The sequence below is a fragment of the Ipomoea nil genome, unplaced genomic scaffold (genome assembly GCF_001879475.1).
Source record: "Ipomoea nil cultivar Tokyo-kokei standard unplaced genomic scaffold, Asagao_1.1 scaffold2922, whole genome shotgun sequence".
Taxonomy (NCBI): Eukaryota; Viridiplantae; Streptophyta; class Magnoliopsida; order Solanales; family Convolvulaceae; genus Ipomoea; species Ipomoea nil.
The window spans coordinates 758,337-780,987 of record NW_017619350.1 but is presented as its reverse complement, the minus strand read 5'-3'; the positions used below and the strand labels follow the sequence as shown (position 1 = coordinate 780,987).

The 22,651-nt window shown below is 34.2% G+C and overlaps 2 protein-coding genes across 2 annotated transcripts; both read left to right on the top strand.

The window, feature by feature from the left end:
• The first annotated feature begins 606 nt into the window (after positions 1 to 606).
• Positions 607 to 3,676, top strand: LOC109161308. Its single transcript, XM_019309643.1, has 4 exons — positions 607 to 686; positions 897 to 1,087; positions 1,164 to 1,262; positions 3,464 to 3,676. Exons 2-4 carry the CDS (start codon positions 897 to 899, stop codon positions 3,498 to 3,500), a joined length of 327 nt encoding a protein of 108 aa, XP_019165188.1. The 5' UTR covers positions 607 to 686; the 3' UTR covers positions 3,501 to 3,676.
• Positions 3,677 to 8,727: 5,051 nt separating this feature from the next.
• Positions 8,728 to 10,256, top strand: LOC109161264 (vicilin-like seed storage protein At2g18540). The gene is made up of 7 exons (XM_019309587.1): positions 8,728 to 8,757; positions 8,836 to 9,180; positions 9,265 to 9,372; positions 9,458 to 9,604; positions 9,689 to 9,766; positions 9,841 to 10,003; positions 10,237 to 10,256. Exons 1-7 carry the CDS (start codon positions 8,728 to 8,730, stop codon positions 10,254 to 10,256), a joined length of 891 nt encoding a protein of 296 aa, XP_019165132.1.
• The last annotated feature ends 12,395 nt before the right edge of the window (positions 10,257 to 22,651 follow it).

Below are 22,651 nucleotides of genomic sequence, written 5' to 3'. Positions count from 1 at the left end.
CTACCGATATTTTTGTTTGTTCCAGTTAAGGGCCTGACATTATTGACTCTTATTAGAATTGTAGATGTAGATGTAGATATTAGAATTGTAGATGTAGATAGATTCGAATATAATCAATACTACTGATTTTTTTTTTAGTTAAGGACCTAACATTATATGTTCTTATTAGAATTGTATGTAGATATATTAGAATATGAATTGTATTACACTATTTTATAATATTAGAATAGAAATTTTAACCCGCATGGGCAACTTAACTAGTTATAGAGATAAAAGTTTAAAAGAATGATCAGGAATCAAGTCTCACCAGCAAGCAGCGGCAGAGTTACACACCATTAAAAAATAAAAATAATATTCACTGAGTCCTTTTTTGTAAAATATTTAAAACCTATATTTTATTAAGAATTTTTATTATTATTTATAATTAACAAAATATATACTTCCCTAAACATATTTATTATTTAATTATTATATATATAACTTCCTAAATATTGTTAATTAGTAGATACATTATTATAGAAAAAGAATGATTTCTAATATCTTTAGAATACAAAAACCCGTTTCCAAAAATTTTAAACCACTATAAATACTGCTACGCGCCTACGCCCAATTCATTCTTACATAACTTTTTCTGCCCTCTGCCGTTCTCTTCTTCTGACCTCCCAAAACCACGTCGACGAATTAAGGTATTCCCTTTCTTCTTTCTATCTTCTCGGGAGGCTTCATCAATTTGCCTCAAGATTGATTCTTTTATTAGCTTTATAATTTGCTGGACAATCCTGGATTTATTATGTTTAAAAAAAAATATTTATATAATTAGTTTGGTGTTAGGCTATGCTCTTTGCTTATAGAATATTAAAATTATTGTCTTTTTTGTTTTTGTTTGTGTGTAAAAGATGGAAGTGCAAGAGCAGAACCGCCATCGCAGATCTGTGAGGTTTGATGCAGCTTGTTTAGGTTTTAGAGAGCCCTATAAGGTTATATGTGATGATATTTTTATGTTCTATTTGGTTGGCCATCAAATAACTCCTGCTGATACTGCTCTTGCCAATACTCTTGGTGGTGCAGTGCAACTTTTCACTACCAGGTCTGCTCCGATCCTCAAAATTGTTTTTTGGGAAGTAGCTTTTAGTTTGTCTTTTAAGTTTTTTTTTTTTTGGCAGATGTGTTCTTGAAGAGTTGAAGAGCCCAGAGTTTAAGAGGATCCTTGGAGCCTTCCATTCTAAGACACTTGATGCAGCTAGTAGCCTTTTAACTGCAAGGTAAACCTTTTTACCTTTCATTCTAATTAATGTGTGTTTTCTGAATCTATAACGTGTGGACGAATTATACCGTGCACCAAGGCGCACAATGCATTGTGCGGCCTGACCCAAAACGACGTTGTTTTGTACCATTTTCGCGTGTCTGTTAACTCCTTAAAAAAAATTATGTTTCGAATGTACAGAATTGTATAATAGAAAACACAAAATTGTATACCTGAAAATACAAAATTTTATATCTGAAAACACAGAATTTTTATAACTGAAAATCCCCATGTTTCAAATGTACAGAAAGAATTATATAATAGAGAACACACACATCATTTTTTTTTGAAAAGATAAAAATTCTATATTTTGAATGTACAGAATTTTATATCTGAAAATACAAAAATATTATACCTAAAAATACACAATTTTATAATTAAATTTACATACATTTCGTCACATTAATTCCTCACACAACTTGACAACGCTCTGGTGCACGGTATAACGGTTGCCGTATCTCATGTGGGATGAAACAGATGGCCCATTGGTAGATGATTTAATTCTCCTATATATATATATATATATATATATATATATATATATATATATTTGTTTTAATCATGCACGACTTGGGCCTAGGGGAGTTTTGCGTAGTCATGTGTTGGGCTTTGATCCTAACCTCTATTTGAGCAATTGTTATGCTGTGGAATCGTGTCCACCTTGCAACGTGGACACGATTCTATATTCATAATTACTGAATTATATATTTATAATTATAAAGTTATATATTCATAATTTTTGAACATCATATTCATAATTATTGAACTCTATATTCACAATTACAGAATTATATGTTTATAATTATGTTCACAATTCTATGTTCATAATTTTTGAACTATATTTTTATAATTATGAACAGTTTTAGACCCGTATCCACATTGTAAGGTGAACACAGTTTCACAGCATAATTTGCCCTATTTGAGCAATCGTTATATCGTGCATCAAGGTGCACAATCATTGTGCGTCCCATCTTGCCAAAACGACGTCGTTTTGTTAAATTGTGTGAGGAATTGACACGACGAAGTGTATGTGTATTCTGTTATACAATTATGTACATTTTATTATACAAATATGCACATTCGAAACAAGTGATTTTTTAAGAGTTAAGAGTTTATGTGTATTATGTATTATGTTAGATTATGTGTAATATGTATTATGTTAGATTATGTGTAATATGTATTATGTTAGATTATGTATTATGTTAGATTATGTGTATTATCCTTTCAAAAAAGATTATGTGTATTTTGTTATACAATTATGTACATTCGAAACATGATTTTTTTTTTTTTTCCAGAAGTTAACAACAGACACGGAAAATGAAATTTTCAGGAAAAAAAAAAAAAAAAAGAGAGTACAAAACGACGTTGTTTTGGACCATATCACACAATGCATTGTACGCCATGGTGCACGATTTAATTTTCCCTATTTGAGGTTATTTTGCACATTGCATTTTTATTCAGGGGTATGCCCCGGTGCATCTGGTACTCTTTGACTTTTTGCTTTAATTTACATTCCAATTTTTATAAAAGGTGTCATTTTGATAGTACATGAGAGCTTAGCTTGATACTTGATAGTGATATATTAGAGCAGCTTGTTTTACAGAATTTACTTGATTAACAAAAACATTGAAAATTTAAATGATGTTATTAGGTCGTGGTGGATATTTAATTATGAAATTAATTATTTTGATTAAGTTTATTGGACTAATATTTATTTAATTGGGTTAATTAAATGGCCCATTAAATAATTAATTTGTTTAATTACTTAATTAAATATAATTGGACGTTGGATTATTCAGCCTAGGATGGTGAAATAATTAATTGAGTTGGACCAGGCCCGTTTGCATTAGTTGAGTTTACTAATTAACGGGTTTGACTTGGTTTTGTCCTATCAAAATTATATGTGGATTATATAATTTTGAAGGAATTTGGATAATTTGATATTATTTGAAATTTAATGAAATGATGAACTTGGACGCAATTGTGTCCCGATACATTCCTTAATTTAATTAAAATAATTAAATTAAATTAGTAATTATCTAAAGGGATAAAGTTGGTTAGAGATTTCTTCTCTACACTCACTACTATAAATAGTGGTTTCATTTTCAAGAATGGGAGCTCTGAAGATCTGCATACTGAAGCTCTGCTGGCATCTCGCAGGAATCAAGCTGCATATTATATTAGCCCTTCACTGTAGAACAAGCTACTCAACTTCGGAGGCCCTTCAGCAGGAACTACTTCCAGTTCAACATATTCTGAACTCGGCATACTTCCAGTTTAACATATTCTGAACTCAGCGTACTTCCAGTTCAACATATTCTACTTCCAGTTCAACATATTCTGAACTACTTCCAGTTCAACATATTCTGAACTACTTCCAGTTCAACATATTATGAACTCGGCATACTTCCAGTTCAACATATTCTGAACTCGGCATACTTCCTGTTTAACATATTCTGAACTCGGCATACTTCCAGTTCAACATATTCTAAACTCGGCATACTTCCAGTTTAACATATTCTGAACTCGGCACACCAGCCCTTCTTTGAAGATCAAGCTGCATATTAGCCCTTCACTGAATAACAAGCTACTCAACTCCGGAGGCTCTTCAGCAAGGAACTACTTCCAGTTCACTGAACTTGGCATACTTCCAGTTCAGCATACTCTGAACTCGGCACACCTCCAATTCGGCATACTTCCAATATGCATACTTCTAGTAGATAATAGATGACTACTCATATACAGAGATTGTACCCTTCTCGTTTGATACACACTTTATTGTAACCGATACACTTTGAATTTTGAATATATATAATTCGAATTTTTTGTGTTTACAAACTCTATAGTTTCTATGAATCGCTCCACATTCTCCATCACCCGGCACCAAGCTTCCCATCTTCATCATTGACCTCCTAAAGCTTCTCATCTTTCAATTTTAGGTGAACTTAATAGATTATTGGTTCGTATATGTTTTTAGTTATGTTATATACACATATAAATTTGGTTCATATATCAAATGTAAAAATCTTATATATATATATATATATATATATATATATATATATATATATATATATATATATAGTAGACTTATAAATAATAATTATATTTATTATATTAAATCAAACATATCAAAAAATATTTTAAATATAAAATTTAAAAATCACTTGAAATTAAACTTGTATTAATTTTATAATGTCAATCTAAAAATAAAGTAAATTTTTTTAAAAAATAAATGTCATTAAACAAATTTTTTAAATACAAAACATAGAAAAAAAATAAACGGCCCACAATTTTCCCTTTTTTTTTTTTTTAAAGAGATCACGATTTTGTCCAAAATTAAACATATACTGACGTACTATACAATTTGAACTATACATTGGAACCATATGGTCAATTTTGGTTAAGGTTCAATACTAAAAAAATTATAAGCGTGAATCCAAATTACTATTCTTGATTTATGTCTGTATTTTTATTCCTTATTGAGTTGGTTATATATTGCTTGTGCCAGTGACGGATCCAGAAAACTCGCAACGGATCCAGAAAACTTTTTCAGTGGGTGCGAAACGCATTAAAACAAAAGAGATAGTTTGATAAAAAAATAAAACACTTAAAGTATAACCATAAATATTGTTGGATGTGAACGAAAAATAAAACACATCAAAACTTTATAAAAAATGTTCATAACAAAATATAAAACATAATTAATTTGATAAAATAATTCGAATAAAAAATACATTATAGACACATTTCATTATTAATATAAAAGAAAGTTATATATATGTGTGTAAATTTCACAATTAATTAATACATAGTATTTAGAAGTCATAAATAAATTGTGTCAGTACACATATTGCATTCGAACCCTAGCCTCTTAAAAAGAGGTGCCAAAACCATATTGAGGATTCAAACCCTAGCCTCTATAAATAAAGTTGAGACATGTGTGCTTTGCCACCTGATCTAATCATTTTTTTTTTTACTTTTATCTATTTTGTTATATCTATACTAAAACTTGTACTATATATACATATATACATAAAAGGGTTATATATAAGGTGTGGGAGGGAGAGGGGTGGGGAGGGGGGCAGCTGCCCCATGTTGGATTCGCCCCTGGCTTGCGCTACAAAGCAAGCAAAGAGGCAGGTCTCATTTCGTGTGCCCTTGACCCCCTTCACGGCTGAAATTCTCGCTTCCAAAGAGGCACTATCTTGGTTAAAGAAAATACAATATGACAACGTGTTGCTCGAGACGGACTGCTCCAACACAGTGTCTATACTCAACAACAGTCTCCCAATCTTCTCATAGTCTCCCAATCATCTCATATGTTGGTGGGTCAAAGTACCTATACGGTCCATGTATTATAATATTTTGTTCAATTTAGTCATTCTAACTTAATTTTGTTCAATTAGTCCTTGTACTTTAAAACGTGAAACAATTAAGTATAATAGCTGATTTGTTGATATTATTTCTACCATGTCATCATACTTACATGTCAACTAACAAAAGTAATGAAAAGAGTACTAGAAGGACAGAATCTCTGGTAGCAATGGCTAGAATATCAGTGCAGGACACTGTCTCAGGGCAAACAAATTCAATATCAGCTTTGATTGAATCTATCACTTCAAAACCCCTCAATGAGTTCAAGTTGGAGCCTGCACCTATCATTGGAGAGTATCAAAAAGAAGATTCTGTATTTGACAAGCTCAGAAGAAATAAGTCAACAGGAACAGACTGAAACTGGCTAGCAAGCTAGAACATCCGATCCTGCCAACTCAACATAAGCGGCTAAGAGCATCCACACTTGTGCATATTGTGGGGAGATTTCAGCATTAATTCTTCCCTACATGAGATAATAATTAGTGTGGAGGGGAGATAATTGAAAAATAATTGTCCTGCAAATGTGAGGATATTGTCAGAAAAAAATAAATAAATAAAAAATAAAGATGGAGAAGTAAGGCTGTGCACGTTCGCGCACAGCCTTGGGCAGAAGCCGGGCGCATGCAGTGCACGCGCCCGGAGGCGCGTCAGGCGCGCCTGACGCGTCTGATTATTATTATTATTTTTAATTTTTTTTTGGTTTTGTTTTTTCTTTTTTTTTTTTTTTTTTTTTTCTCTCCCCTCCCACATTCTCTTTCCTAATCACTCTTACATTATCCCCCCATTCTCCCCAACCAATGTGGATGCTCTAAGTTAGAGTACCGCATGCAGTAAAGCAGTTTCAACAATTTAGAGTATAGTTTTTTAGCTTTTCTTGATTTAAGGACAAGAATCTGAAATTTCTATGGCATTTTCTACTACAACCTTTACAGCACGTTTGGTTCGTGGAATAGGTTTGGAGTTGAATGACATTCTTAGGAATAGGCTCATTCCATTGTTTGTTAATACATCTTGTTCCTGGGAATGAGCTATTCCCTTTGCAAGAGGAATAGCTATTATGGGCCTCCCAATATTAGGTTATTCGTTCTTAGGAATAGCCTAGTTTTTTTATTTTCTATTTTACCCCTAATTCAACCTTAAAAAAATTTATGTTTTTTTTTTCTCCCCATCTCAATTTTTTTAATATATGTTTTCTATTTATTTAATTTTATGGTGAATGTATATGGTGTTTAATTTTTTTATATGATTTTTTTATTTATTAGATTATGTTATGTGTGTGTGTATATAACAAACTAGATTTTAATAATTACTCTATACGAGATGAATAGTTTGACTTATGATAAAATGAACATTGTTTTCGTTAAAGCTCAACGATCATCATAATAAAGTGATTTTTTTTTTCTGTCTTGATCTTGATCGAAAATTACAGTGGATAAGAAGATTCATTGTTGCCAATTAATCATTAATTATATTTATATTTTATGAACATTACTACGGAGTAGTATTATTTGTATGTTTTGAAATTTATTATACATTATTAAGAACATATGTATTGCTTTTGAGTATTTTGTTGAAAAACAAAGCTTATGTAGTTATGTCATTCTCTCATTCTTCTTTTGAATAGTAGTGGTAGTTATTATTATTATTATTATTATTACACTTTAGACAGTAAAAATTGTATGCAATATATGTTGTAAATAAAGTATTGAAAAGAACAGAGGCATAATACCAGCTTGAGAAAGACGGCGTGCTTCTGATGTTGACCAACTTACAAACTCATGAATACGGCAGGTTGAAGACGATCTTTTAAAATTGTTACAAGCTTCTCTTCCCTTTGCTTCTGTAAGGCCTGTATGACTAATATGCAGAATGACTAACCTTTCATGGGTTAAAATTGAAGTAAGCATACCTTCAATTTATCCTCAACATTCTTTTGCCGGACTTCAGGAGGAGTAGATTCCTCTTCATCTACTTCAACAGCTGACAAAGAAGCCAGTAAAAGCTGCCCCACATAGTCTTCAAAGTAATCACTCCCAAATTCCATTGTGTCCCTAATAAAGAGAATCCCAAACAACCAGTCAAGTTATGGTAAATTTACAAAAATGCTTTGAGGTTTTTTTTTTTTTTTTGAGAAAAAAATGCTCTGATGTTGAAAACCAAAAACTAGCAACTGATCAGTACAAGTATAACACCACAAGTATAAGTGTATAACGCTCCATACCCCTGAGTACATATATGAAAGGGAAGTCCAAAAGGCCAAGCCCAAGACAAATTTTAAAAAGAGAATTTTTAAAATAAATCCTAGCCCAAGCAACAAAAAAAGCCTACAAATCAGAATTGAAGCCACGGGCAATTATTATCACAACTTGTGTGCATTCAAAAAAAAAAATTATCACAACTTGTGTGGATCATATTTTGTCTACTGTAAAATAATGTACATTCAGTATAAAAATAATGTACATTCAATACAAAAATAATGTACATTATATTCAGGAAATGTACATTATTTTTTTTCTGAGTGTACATTATATTGTATAATGTACATTCAGTACAAAAATAATGTACATTTAGTATATTTAAAATGTACTTTTTGTTATGGTCTACACAATAATTTGACAGCCACGGGAATGTGATAACAAAAATAACAAAAAACTAAAACCAAATGTTGAAGCCAAAAATTTGACCAGCAAGGCAACACCTTGAGAAGGCCCGAGCTGCAGTAGTAGAGGCCCAAGCCTGAAATCAGAGACTGGAAGCGAACCCAGGTCTCACGCCTTCCACCAAAAGAAAGACCATGATCGTGCTATCCTCTCAATCAGTATTTGAACACTGATGAAAACTTACTCATCTCATCGTGCTAAACAATTATTCTTTCAGCGCGTGGCCTACGCCCTTTGGAGGGCGGAGAAGCGGTTAGTGTGGGCCATGACGACGTCATCAGTCATCAGCGAGTTAGTTTTAATTTCTTGTCTTTTATATTTCAGTTTCTTTCAATCTCTCTCTCTGTCACACTTCTCTCGAAGTTTCATTTCTCTCTCCCTGGGAAAATGCAGCTCAATAGAATTCAGAGATATAGGGTATAGCTTAGCCTTTGTTTCCCTTTTTGTTGTTGAATATATAATGAATGTATTAAACTTTGTCGTATTATTTTTTAGGTTGATGCGAACAAGAAAAAACGCATTCAGAAGAAGAAGCTGAATGAAAGACGACTGAAAGAGGATCAGGATGAGCTAAGCCGCCGAGAGCAATTGCCTCTGCCTAACCTGACTGAGACGGTGAAGCGCAAGCGCACCGATGATGAAATGCAGGTCAAGAGATTTCAGAGATATGGGGTATTGCTTTGTTTTTCCTTTTTGTTGTTGAATTTAATGAATGTATTAATCTATGTGAAAGAGGAGAGCGAGGATCAGCTAAGCCGTTGCCGAGAGCAACTGGAGCGTGTGCCTCTGCCTGACCTGACTGAGACGGTGAAGCGCAAGCGCACCGATGATGAAATGCAGGTCAAGAGATTTCAGAGATATGTGGTATTGCTTTGTTTTTCCTTTTTGTTGTTGAATTTAATGAATGTATTAATCTATGTGAAGGAGGAGAGCGAGGATCAGCTAAGCCGTCGCCGAGAGCAACTGGAGCGTGTGCCTCTGCCTGACCTGACTGAGACGGTGAAGCGCAAGCGCACCGATGATGAAATGCAGGTTAAGAGATTTCAAAGATATGTGGTATTGCTTTGTTTTTTCCTTTTTGTTGTTGAATTTAATGAATGTATTAATCTATGTGAAGGAGGAGAGCGAGGATCAGCTAAGCCGTCGCCGAGAGCAACTGGAGCGCGTGCCTCTGCCTGACCTGACTGAGAGCCGTCGCCGAGAGCAACTGGAGCGTGTGCCTCTGCCTGACCTGACTGAGATGGTCTCCGATGATGAAATGCAGGTCAAGAGAATTCAGAGATATGAGGTATTGCTTTGTTTCCCCATTTTGTTGTTGAATTTAATGAATGTATTAATCTATGTGAAGGAGGAGCTAAGCCGTCGCCGAGAACAACTGCCTCTGCCTACTAATGACAGCTGGATTGATAGCGTCGTGCAAGAAATGGTATTCTAATAATCTAATTTATTTTGGTTGTTAATTGTTAATTTGTTTGAATTCTTAATAGTGTATTATGATAGCATGAAGCAATGGAGAGGAAGCGCATCTATAAGAGGCAAGAACGCCAGCGCAGATGGACTCGCCGCAAGAGTGGAGAACATCGCCTGAGAAAGAATTGGGAGGAGTTTGAATGTAACGAGAAGGAGAAACGGGAGAAACGTAAGAAGAAGGAGAAGGAGAAACGTAAGAAGAAGGAGAAGGAGAAAGAGGAAGAGGAGGAACCAGAGGAGTTGTCGGAGCCTGAAGAGCTGCTGCCGGAGCCTGAATGCCGCCCTACTACTGACAAGAAGGAGCATGGTCGTGGTCGTCGTCGCCGCATCCGGCAGAAGGAGATGAAGAAGCAGCGTCTGGCTGCTTTTGACGACTGAACTTCTTATCCAGTTTCAGATTTTGCTCACTGACTACAATGGTTTCAGTTTCAGTTTTTGCTCACTGACTACTATAAATTTCATTATATCAGAGCCAAATAAATTTCATTTCCTATGCCCAATATTTCGTAACTTAAGCTTTGATACCACTTTGTATTAGAACCTAATCAATTCTGTTTCCTATTTCTAAGATCTCACAACCTAAGCTCTCTATGGGTCACAGGCCTAACCTAGGCTCTGATACAAGATAGGCTCTGATATCATCTTGTATCAGAGCCAAATAAATTAACAGGCTAATTGTTAGAAGCTGTTTGTTAGTGATGGGCCCTATAGGAGGACGTCAGGCTAGTTAGTTTTTTTTTTTTTTTTTTTTTTTTTTTTTTTTTTTTTTTGGGGTCTTTTAAATAGAACTAGTACTCCACTTTCTTTCAAATGTCTCTTCTCAACCTCTCTGATCTCTAAGTCTCTACCCGTCTTGTTATCCGATGTCCGACGACGATGGTGAAGCGGCAGAAGCGCAACTACTCCGATCAGGAGGAAATAGAGTGCAAGAGGATTGATGTATGTATATCTCTCTTCGACTTTGTTTTTCGATTGGCTTTGTTTTTTAATGTATTTTTAATTTCTTCTCTGAATTCAAGTCTCCGCTAAGTTTCTGGTAATATTAAGTCTCTGTTTTCATTATGTTCTTCCAATTTGTCTCATTCTTCTCCAGGCATCCATGGGGAAGACAGACGACGGCGGGATTGATAAACTCGTTATAGATATGGTATTCTAATTTGTTTTTTGTTGTTAATCTGTTAATTTATTATGAATTTGTTTGAATTCTTCAATGAAGGAAGAGAAAGGAAACGTATTCAGTATTCACAAGCAACAAGAGCGTCAGCAGAGAAGGCGCGAAGGGCCTCGCCAGAAGAACCTAGAGCATCGCCGAAAAGTGAAGTTGGAGGAGATTGAACGACTGCACCATGTTGCTTTCATAAAATTAAATGTTTAAGGTGGCCATAGTGGCAGTGAAAGGAGCTGGTTCATATTTGGGGCTTTCTATTTCATCTTCTATGTCACAACAACGGAACTTCATTAGTTTTGCTGCTTTCAATTTGTACAACCAGCCATCATATTATATAGAGGCTTTTTCCCCTTGTTTTGCATATTTATCTTGAATTTTGGTCATGAATATTGATGAACATAAAGAGACATCTAGTTTCTGAGGTAGTGAGTGTTCTCTGCAAATCATGAATTGCACTGGTTCTTGAATGAAAGAAAGTGGGATTGATATTTATACGGGGGATGTTAAAAATCTATCCACATTTGTATTATTATTACCGACCTTCATAGCGTACTCTACTCTTGTGTTTTGAAATGCCTTGAAGGATGTGGATTTGTCAAATATTCAAATAGATCATAGAAATGGCATTGGCAGCAATAGATGCTCTTAGTGGAAAGTTTACAATGAGATGGAGTAAGTTCACTAAGTTTTCATCAGTTAGTTGTCAATGTGCTATGATGCTATCTTATCCCTGTTTGAGCCTTTGATCCTTTTTTCGATTAGTATTTGCACCTGAATGAATTAATAATCTCCTTTTGTATATATACCAGGGATATGATGTGATCAACCATTGACTGTTCGATATGCTGACCCTAAGAGGCCTAGATCAGATGGAGAGTCGAGGTTGACGATTCTATTTTAGCCATTATTTTCATTTCAGAAGTAATGATATGTCTTCTTTAGACCCATGGTTTTTCTATAAACTATCACATGTCAGGGGTGTTACGTTTTATCCGTTACTATTATTATAACATTAGGATAAGTTATGATAATATTAAGTATTTGATATGTGGTGCAACACTAATAACCTAATAGCTAGACTACCATTGTGATTAGGAGTCTGGTTAGGGTTTAGGAGACCTAAAGACATACAACCACAATGATGGCCAGTGGTTATATAAGGTCACTAGTCCTCTCAATGCTCACATTGCATACCTCATACACCATCTAGAGAGATCTGAGTAAAGTGAGGGACAAAATACTCGTGTTATCTCTGCAACAGTCCGGATCATTCAATTGTCTCAAGAACTATGGCTGGTCTCAAGAACTATGGCTGGAGGTTAATCGGTCCTGTATCACATATTATATGCATGTGATATGTATTTTAGTCTAACAAGGGGTTATTTAGATTTGCAAATTTTCTAAGTGTCTGTATGTCCTTACATCAAAGATTCTTGGTTCTCATATCTATGCTATGCTATTGGTACTGAGCTCAGGGCTATTGTGGGAGTGGCACCTCTTTTTGCTTTTTGTTAACAAATAATTTTCCTCACTTGCAAATTTCAAATATGGTGCTTACTTCCTGAACATACATCTTCTTCTTTCTTCTTTAAAAAAAAAAAAAAAAAAAAAAAAAAAAAAAATTCTTTTCAGCCTAAGACTATGCAGCCTGCACCTGCAATTACTTCTTTTCAATCACCTCTTCCGGCCTACATCTGCAGCACCTGAAAGTAGTCACACCATTATATTGCTACCTTAAAATGTGAGTGGATGGACAGATCGAATTGAACACACTGCTCCAATTTCCTTTAGAAAGGAATAATTACATGCAGTATGCCATTACAGATTTTGCCCACAAGAAATGGTGCTTCTAGCTAGGGTAGGGTTGGTAATTCAAGAACTAATGGGGCATTTGGTAGCTAGAAAATATCTGAATTTCACTATAAGGGTTAGTGGTTTTTTTTTTTTTTTTTTTTTTTTTTTTTTTTATCATGGTTTTTTACAAATCTAAAAACTTGTATATAGTTTTTCAACAAATGGGGATTGATTAATAAACAAATTGCGTTATACTCCATAATACATTAAGATTAAACTAAAATTAACTAAATATATTGTCAATTAAATTCAACATTTATCACTACCTAAAATATATAGCTAATAGCAAATTAAAGACGTAATTTTATTTCATTATCAAACGCTTATTACTGTACACGGTCGTACCATAATTTATAACTAATAGTGAATGTGTAACTTTATTTCATTATATTTGCATAACAGTCAGTGTCACGTTTGATAACATGATATTAGACCGGACTTTTCGAGCCACCACCGAATATATATGTGTGTTAATTTGTTTAGTTACCACCATCACGTTGTAGCACTTACCTAGGATATGAATATATGATGGGTAAGTAATAAGGTTAATCTAGCTTATTATTATTATTATTATTTTGAAAAAGGGAATGATGGAACCCCAGAGAACAAAAACCACTTAGTCACCACGTACCGAAGAGACTCCCATACAATCATTTTGAACAAGAGCCGTGAGCTTGGCATTTGGGCAAAAATACAATAAGGCCAATTCGGGCTCTACACTATAGTTCTTGGCTAAGTATCGTAATCCAGTCACTTGATTTTGTTCCCAAATAATGTGACAGCATTTGCAATCGTTATATCCTACACCACGGCGTATATAGCACTATGCGCCGCGCGCCTCCCAAAACGACGTCGTTTTGGGATAGTGTTGGGAGGCGCGGTAGGAAGTTGCTGAGATTATGTGTATTTGTTTACAACGTTATGTGTATTTGTTCACAACGTTATGTGTATTGGTTCATACAGTTATGTGTATTTTTTTATACAATTATGTACATTCTTTTTATACAATTATGTACATCCGAATCAGAAAATTTGTGTGTATTATGTTAAGAGTTGATGTGTATTATGTTAAAAGTTTATGTTTATTATGTATTATGTTAGATTATGTGTATTATCTTTTAAAAAGAGTATGTATATTTTGTTATATAATTATGTACATTCATGTATAACATTATGTGTATTCTAGTATAACATTATGTACATTCTTGAACAGCGGGTTTATTTTTAAAGAAAAATACTACTGCCATTCACTGGGGCGAGAAATTTCAAAAAAAAAAAAAAAAATTAAAACGACGTCGTTTTGCATCTGGGCGCATAGTGCAACGCGCGCCGTGGTGTAGGATATAAATTGCCCAGCACTTGACGTTCCAATCTTTTGATGGGCTTGGGCTGAAAATTGATGGGCTTTCTGCTTTCACACTACTCCTCTGCTTACGGGCTGGGCTGAGCATGCGCTGGGGATTACTTCTCAACTCTCCTTGGGCTGCTTCTCAAACTGGGCCTTACCGTAAAGAGCTTTTAGGTTAATTATATTATTTTTTATTTTTGTTTTGTAGATCCGTATCTCACGTGGGATGAAACAGATGGCCATTGGTAGATGATTTAAGGGAAAATTGTAAAAAAATGCCCCTCTATAATATGCCAATTATCAATGTCATCCCTGAATTATGAGTGGTGTAAATGTTGCCCCTCAATTATCCAAAATGGTGCACATATAGCCCCTCCCGTAACGGACATGCATATGGTTCTCCGTTAGTGTACGACACTGTTAAGTCGGAGTAAATATGTAATTTAGTTGTTTTTTCCCTCCCTCGATTCAGAGTACCAGCGATGGACAGCGGTGGGGAACCACAGGTCCGTTACGGGAGGGGCTATATGTGCACCATTTTGATAATTGAGGGGCAATATTTACACCACTCATAATTAGGAGTGACATTGATAATTGTCATATTATAGAGGAGCATTTTTTACAATTTTCCCATGATTTAATTCTCCTATATTTGTTTTAATCATGCACCAATCGTTATGCTGTGGAACCGTGTCTACCTTGTAAGGTGGACACGGTTCTATGTTTATAATTATTGAACTATATGTTCATAATTATCTAGTATATATTCATAATTTTTGAACTTCATATTTATAATTATTGAATTCTTTACAAAACTCTATGTTCATAATTACTGAATTATATGTTCATAATTATAAAGCTATATATTCATAATTTTTGAAAACTTCATATTCACAATTATTGAATCTTTATATTCATAATTATAAAATTATATGTTTATAATTATGTTCATAACTCTATGTTTATAATTATAGAACTATATGTTCATAATTTTTAAACTATATATTCATAAGGAAAAATTGCATCTTTAGTCCCCTAAGTTATAACCAAGTTCTGGCTCAGTCCCTAAGTTATGACCGTATCCGAGTTTAGTCCCTCAGTTATGAGCGAAATGGCGAGTTTGGTCCCTGACGCTAGTGGTATGTTGACAAAGTTAATTCAATGGATAAAGAAGTAAATTCCTTGATAAAACTTGTAAACTTAACCAAAATATTATCCCCACGACAAAAGCCTTAAGTTGCTTATGTAATCAACGAAGAAACCATACCCTGTTTTTTCTAAAAAAAAAATCAAATTTCAATATTTCAATTTTCCGTCTGCACTAACAGAAAATTTAAAAATAATTTAATAATAAAGGGTAAAATATGAGTGTTATTTATTATTGTTTTAAACACTAGAACCAGTGCTCTAGTTTCGGCTAAAAAAATATTACTCCGTAAAAATCTTGGACCAGAAGATGAAGAAAGACATGGAAGAAGATAGACAACGGGATGGCCAAGGAAGAAGCCGCAAAAGATGGCCGAGGAAGAAGAAACATAAGAAGCAAGGAAGAAGAAGCTTGATAATCTAGAAAATGAGTTCCCAACACAAAAAAAAAAAAAAAAAAAAAAAAAAGGAAGTTGGTTTCCAACAAACCATATGCACTTTTCAATTTGATCGAAAGTTATTTTCCATGATTTTAATTTTTCAAGTTTTACTAAACACTGAAAATAATTATTTTTTTAGATTTCTAAACATACCTTTAATTAGATAGTATGACATCAAGAAAGAAATAAGAAAGAAAATTTTATACGGGATGTAGCCGCCAATAATAGGGACAAACAACCGCCCTGTATTTTTCTTATTTCTTTGCTCAATCTAACATGTCCTACGTAACAATAAAGTTATCTTCTTCGTCTTCTTCTTCTTCTTCTTTTAATGAATTGAAAATGGATGAGAAGGTGACAAGAAAGTTATATTAATAAACAAATTGTGTTATAATACATCTAGATTAAAAGATTTGAATTCAATTAATTAACTTTTTTTTTTTAATATTAGTCATAAACTACTTTCTCAACATATTGAAACACGAAGAGACAATACTATCCTTATTGAGGCTCGATACCTCGATTCAATGACCTCCTAATTGATAGTCTTACTTGCTGCCACTAAACTAATTGATTAACTAATTCAACTAATATATATATATATATATATATATATATATATATATATATATATAATATGCCTGCTACTCTGCTAGTTTGTTTAGTTACCGCCATCACGTGGTCACACCTACCTAGGATGTTTAAGTAATTTAATAAGGTTATGCTAGCTTGTTAATTTACTCTTTTCTATTATTACTTATAATAATAATAATAATTATTATACGGAGTATTATATAATCACAACTTGGTCAGCTTATACAGATACATGCAATTTGACTAGTGAGACAGTGATAAGTGATCATTTTTATACCCCCTCAATGTTGCCAGGAAGCAACATCCAGCTGTCAATTTTATTTTGACAAAAATTTGTATAACATCATCTCATGGATCCTTATCCATGAGACGAATCAAGTTGTAAACAATTAAGTGTGCAAATATCATAATTTTAGTTATAAATATTACAAAATTTATTATTAGTAACACTTAATTTTACCCTAAATAGTACCACAATTTCAACGGTTTATTTTTAATTCAAATTTGTATTAATTTTTTACAATAAATATTATAATTTTTTATCATATATAAGTAACATTGTTGGGCATTGACCAGATTGGTCGAGTTCACCTAGAATGTCTACTTACTTATCAACCTTAAGTAGGATATGACAACCAGATAGTTAAAAAAACTCGGTGGTTAAGCGCGCGGTTGAGATCCATCAAACATTTCACACAACTATTATAACTTTTACATTAGAATTATAATTTTTAAGTGTCACTGCACAATTTCAATTATAAGTATTACACTATTTATCATTAGTAACAATCATTTTACATTAAATAGTATCACAATTTCACATATAAATATTAGGAATAAGGGTCAAATAGGTCATCAAACTGCACACAATAATGCAATTAGGCAACTGAACCTAAAAAAGCAACAATTAGATTCCTAAACAAACAATTTTATTGCAATTAGTCTAATTTGTAAATTTTCTAGGTTACTAGCAGGTCACCTTTAATTTAAAATATATTTTTTTTAAAATTTAAAGTATTTTTTAAAATTTTATTATTTAAAATAATTATTTAAAAAAAAAAGAAGAAGAAGATCGTCTCCGGCCATGGATTCGTCTCCATGGCCGGAGATCTCTTCGTCTCTGGCCATGGATTCGTCTCCATGGCCGAAGACCTCTTCGTCTCTGGCCGGCCGGAGATGAAGAAGTTATCTTCGCCTCCGGCCAGAGACGAAGAAGTTATCTTCGTCTCCATGGCCGGAGACAAAGAGACTCTTCGTCTCCAGCCATGGAGATGAAGATAACTTCATCGTCTCCGGCCATGGAGACGAAGAGTCTCGTCGTTTTCGGCAGTGGAGACAAAGAGACTCTTCGTCTCCGGCCGGCCAGAGACGAAGATGTCTTCGGCCATCGAGACGAATCCATGGCGGGGGACGATCTGTTTCCTTTTTTTTTTTAAGTTTTAAATAATTATTTTAAATAATAAATATTTTAAAAAAATATTTTAAATTTAAAAAAATATTTTAAATCCAAGGTGACCTGCTAGCAACTTAGAAAACTTACAAATTAGACTAATTGTAAAAAAAAATGGTTAGTTTAGGGATCTAATTGTTGCTTTTTTAAATTCAGTGGCCTAATTGAATTATTGTGTGCAGTTCGATGGCCTATTTGACCCTTATTCCTAAATATTATAATATCTATTATAATTAAGTAACAACTTATTTATTTCAAATTGATATTTATCTAATTAGCCCGTGTTTATAGTCTTTATTTGTTTGAGCAAGGTTTCGAGGTACGCCCAAATGGCTGATTCATAGGATGAGCTACCCTACGAGGTAACACACTTAGCACATTTAGACGCTACCCTGGTGAGTACACTTTTAGCACTTAGTTCAACAAAGGTTAAGTTTATATTCCCAAACTATGTGCTCCTATGTGCTATGCATGTTGGCCCACGGCCATTCGGATGATCGAATACCGGACTCGCATGGCAAGGTAGGCAGTCCATGTACAATTGGTGGTTGGGGCATGTGGGTTATCACAACCCACATGTGCGGACTTGCCGGACTTGACAATCCGCATGGCGTTTGGTGGTTGGGGCATGTGGGTTATCGCAACCCACATGCGCGGACTTGCCGGACTTGGCAATCCGCATGGCCTTTGGTGGCTGGGGCATCTGGGTTATCGCAACCCAAATGCGCGGATTTGCCGGACTTGGCAATCCGCATGGCGTTTGGTGGCTGGGCATGTGCGTTATCGCAACCCACATGCTTGGGGAAGCGACAAATATCTGGAAAATTTGGAACTAGAAGTTGAGTTTGGGAAAGAGAGGAGGTGGTGATACGGAATTCTACTTCCTTTAAGCATCAAGATACCTTAAAGAAGTGAGGGACTTGTGATGGGGATATGGACCCCGGGGTCCATTTTATTGGCAAAGTATTGACCCAAGTGGGGGTGGTGAAGCAAGGAGGTTGACCAAAGTCTTATTGGGCTAAGAAGACAAGGGGGCTTGGTGGCCTAAAAAGGCACAAAGGAGGAGAGAGAAGAGGTTTCCAGGGCGCAACCGACCGGCGGGATAGCCCACCGGATTCCCAGCGGGGATGGTGCGCGCCCGTCGTGCTGGCGGCGCCCCACCGGCGCGGCCAGTGAAGGGGAGAAGGCAACAGAAGGCTAGAGCAAAAGGGATGCTGTTAACAAGGATCAAACCCAAGCCTCTTGGCATGCCTAGTACACCTCAACCCACTAGCATATGGTAACACTTATGTATTAAGGCATGCGACCATGTATTTATTCTGAGTTTCTCGGGCAGGCAGCGTTGGCAGCCAGCGGGGGTGGTGCGCCCCGGGCATGCCAACGACGCCGCCCTTTCCCGAGGGGGTGCAAGGTCGAGGTTGCGTTGTGCGGATGGTATGGTGTGGCGCCATAACGAACGTGCCCGCGTGCGGCGATGGATACGAGAAGTGGGGAGCGATGGTAAGTACGTGGGACACGTGGACATCAAGAGAGGAGAGGGGACATGCTATAAATAGGGGTCCTGGATTGTTAACAGGGGCAACTCAGACATGATAAGCACTACGGTCTAGCGGTCTCTGTCTTCAACCCAGCCACCTGGGTTCGATTTCTATCAGTAGCATAGTTGGCTATAGCCCACTTCGTGGGCCGTTTTCTTTGTATTTGGGCCTCCATTCTGGGCCTGTACCTCGGACTTTGTACGTACTATTTTGGGCTTAACGACTCGGGTAATAAACCTAGTGTTTTCCTACTCCCGTTTTGTACCTCTATAACCGGTTTATGGTGGACTCGGTCCCAATAAAACCATCAATATTAAATTTTATGTAATAAATATTATTATGATTTCTATTATAACTCATAAGTAACATGCAACTATTCTAGATTCGATCCGTCTTGCGGATTAAAATTAAGTGTTTGATTATTGTTTCATTAATATGGTTTTTAATAATAATTTAAGGCAAAATTTGCAGAGCCGACAAAAATGTGCGAACTTTTGGAAATCTTCGTACCAAATATTCTAAACATACTGATTAAGTTCAAGCCAAGAAACAGAAATTATGGAAAGACAAACAAAACAAAACAAAACAAAATAAAATATCTATCACCCTGTCATCCAATAATTAACATTCAAGTTGAAGTTTCCACGCATACAATTCAACACTGCTGCGTATGCAAGTGTGAAGCCTATCATTATGGGCAACCTACCTATATACTAATGCAAAAGATTCATATATGGACCACGATTTTTATATTAAAATATTATGAGTTTAATTTTTCTTAAGATTTTTTAGTAGAATTTATTGTACATGATTTTTTAATACGGAGTATAATTTTTTTTTTTTTTATACGTATTTTGCAGAGTATTGTATAAGAATAAAATTTACTCAATTTATATTTTTAAATAATATTTTTTTTTGTTGTTGTTTAAAAAGAAAAAGATTAATTCGTAGATATGTACCATTATTTTATGTACTTGTCTCTATCTCCAATCGTCAGAAAAATCTGTTGTCCATGTCGACAGCCAATTATTTGGAATTATCAAATTAAATCCATTGGTAGGGAGGTTCCCAGCAGATATATGACTTCATTGACTCGTGAGTATTTAAGTTCATGATTTGATGCAATTATGGGCCAAATGCACTGCACACTCCATGATTAAGTACAAGGATATTTTAAAACTTGGTACACCATTATTGCTTTCATCAATATCAGATTAATACTTGCTCATCGATCATTTTTATAATGGTTTCTAAGACTATCACCATACTAAGCTAAGAGTATCCTTATCTGTAAATCTTGGTGTGATTTTTGAGGAGCTTATACTGACGTGGAAGAGAGAAGACGGATGATCTTTGATGAAGGACCAAGGTTTTTGTCAGTGAAGTGGGTCCCACCAAGAAAGGAGAGTTGCCCGTCTGCCTCGCGTAAGGCTAAACTCTCGCGCCCAGTCGGGCACGTAAATCTTTATTTTTATTTTTTTTTTCAGATTTTAATTTTGTGTTTTTTCTCTTCTTCCCTCCCACCCATGAAAAAATTTCTCAAAAACTACATTAAAATCCATTGATGAGGATGCTCTAACAATATATGTGAATTGCAAATTGATATGTTATATGTTGATTTTTACATTTATTTAAAATAAAAAACAAAAAAAACAAAAAAACAAAAAACTCTAGGTGTATGAATGCAATCCTTACAAATTTGAAACTACTAGTTTCGTAAGTGGGGTTCAATTTCATTTAAAAATAAATTTAAATACATTTTGAGAGGATATTATATTGAAATTGCAAGGCAATAGGGAAAATTTTGGTGAATTGCAAATACAATGATATAGAAATAAGTCAGACCCTTTTAAAGTTAAAGAGCATTTACAGAATACAGATAACCTAAATATTTGAGACCCTTTTTGAAGGGATTAGACCTTTGTGAATATTGGGAGAATTGTCCGATCTTATGTGCCCTATATGAAAAAAATTAATTCTTGATATTTGTTAAGGTTTGCACCTTCGAACTTGAGGGTTTTTATTTACTCTTATCATAAACTGAATAAATTATTATATGTATCTTAGCATACTCAAATTTCTCATAATGATGATTATACATTAATATTCATAATAAAATAAATTTGTACTAAATTCAAACCCACACATTGCGAGTACAAGCAAAGCACGCAAGTTTACTAAAATTGTAAATAAATGAAATTGTAATCAATGAGTCAAAGTAAGTATACCAAGTTTATTGGTCCACGGCATGCACTTGGGGTTCATGTCATTATTGACAGTGGAGCCTATAGTATTTTAAAAAAGTATAAGCCTACCCTTTTTGACCTTTTGTCACACCTATACTTTTTTTCTCTTTATACCAAAAAAATTTCTTTGATTCGTAAAAGATGCAACGATTTTTCTTATATACACACTAACACACGTACATCCTATGTAGGCTTATCTCAATTATATTAAATGCAATTAACTTTAATTATTTATGATCCGATCTTCTAATATAAAAATCATTTTCAATTCATCGGTCACCTATTTTAGAACATAATTAATTATTTTAATTAAAAGATGATTTCGTAGGCTAATAATCGTGATTTAACATTGATATATGGTAATTTATTGATTTGGAAATCCCACGCCACCTTTAAATAACTTAATTTTAACCTTCATAAAAAGTAAATTATTTAACACTAAAAATAAAAGACAAAAATGACCATTTGGACATATAATTTGTACCTTTTTAACAAAATATTTAATATTTATTAATATAATTTATATAGCCATTAAGATTTGGATAAAGTTATATGATCAAAATTAGGAATGGATAACATGGTTATTTATAAAAAAAATATATCAAAATAGAATACTATGCATATCATTCAGGGCCATGTCAACCACCCATGTGACAGGATGCCATTGCCATGTCATGTTTATAGTTAAAATTAGGGAAAATGACACTTTTTCTCCCTGAGTTATATACTTATAGCACTTTTTCCCCCTCAATTATTTAGGTAAGCACATTAGCCCCCTCAATTATTCTAAAAGTGGTGCTTTTTTCCCCTGATATATTAAATTGACATTTATACCCTTAAAGTAAACATTTTATTTATTTTACTACTCCAACAAATTATTGCGTATACATAGGGATGACCACAGTTCGGTTTGAATTGAACCGGATACTAAAACAATCGAATTAATAATTTACGGTTATAATTCAGATCTAGAATCCAATATTTAAATGTCAATTTATTAAAATTATGTATTAAAAAAAGTTGAATCTTGAACCGTGAACCGGCGGTTTCGGATCTG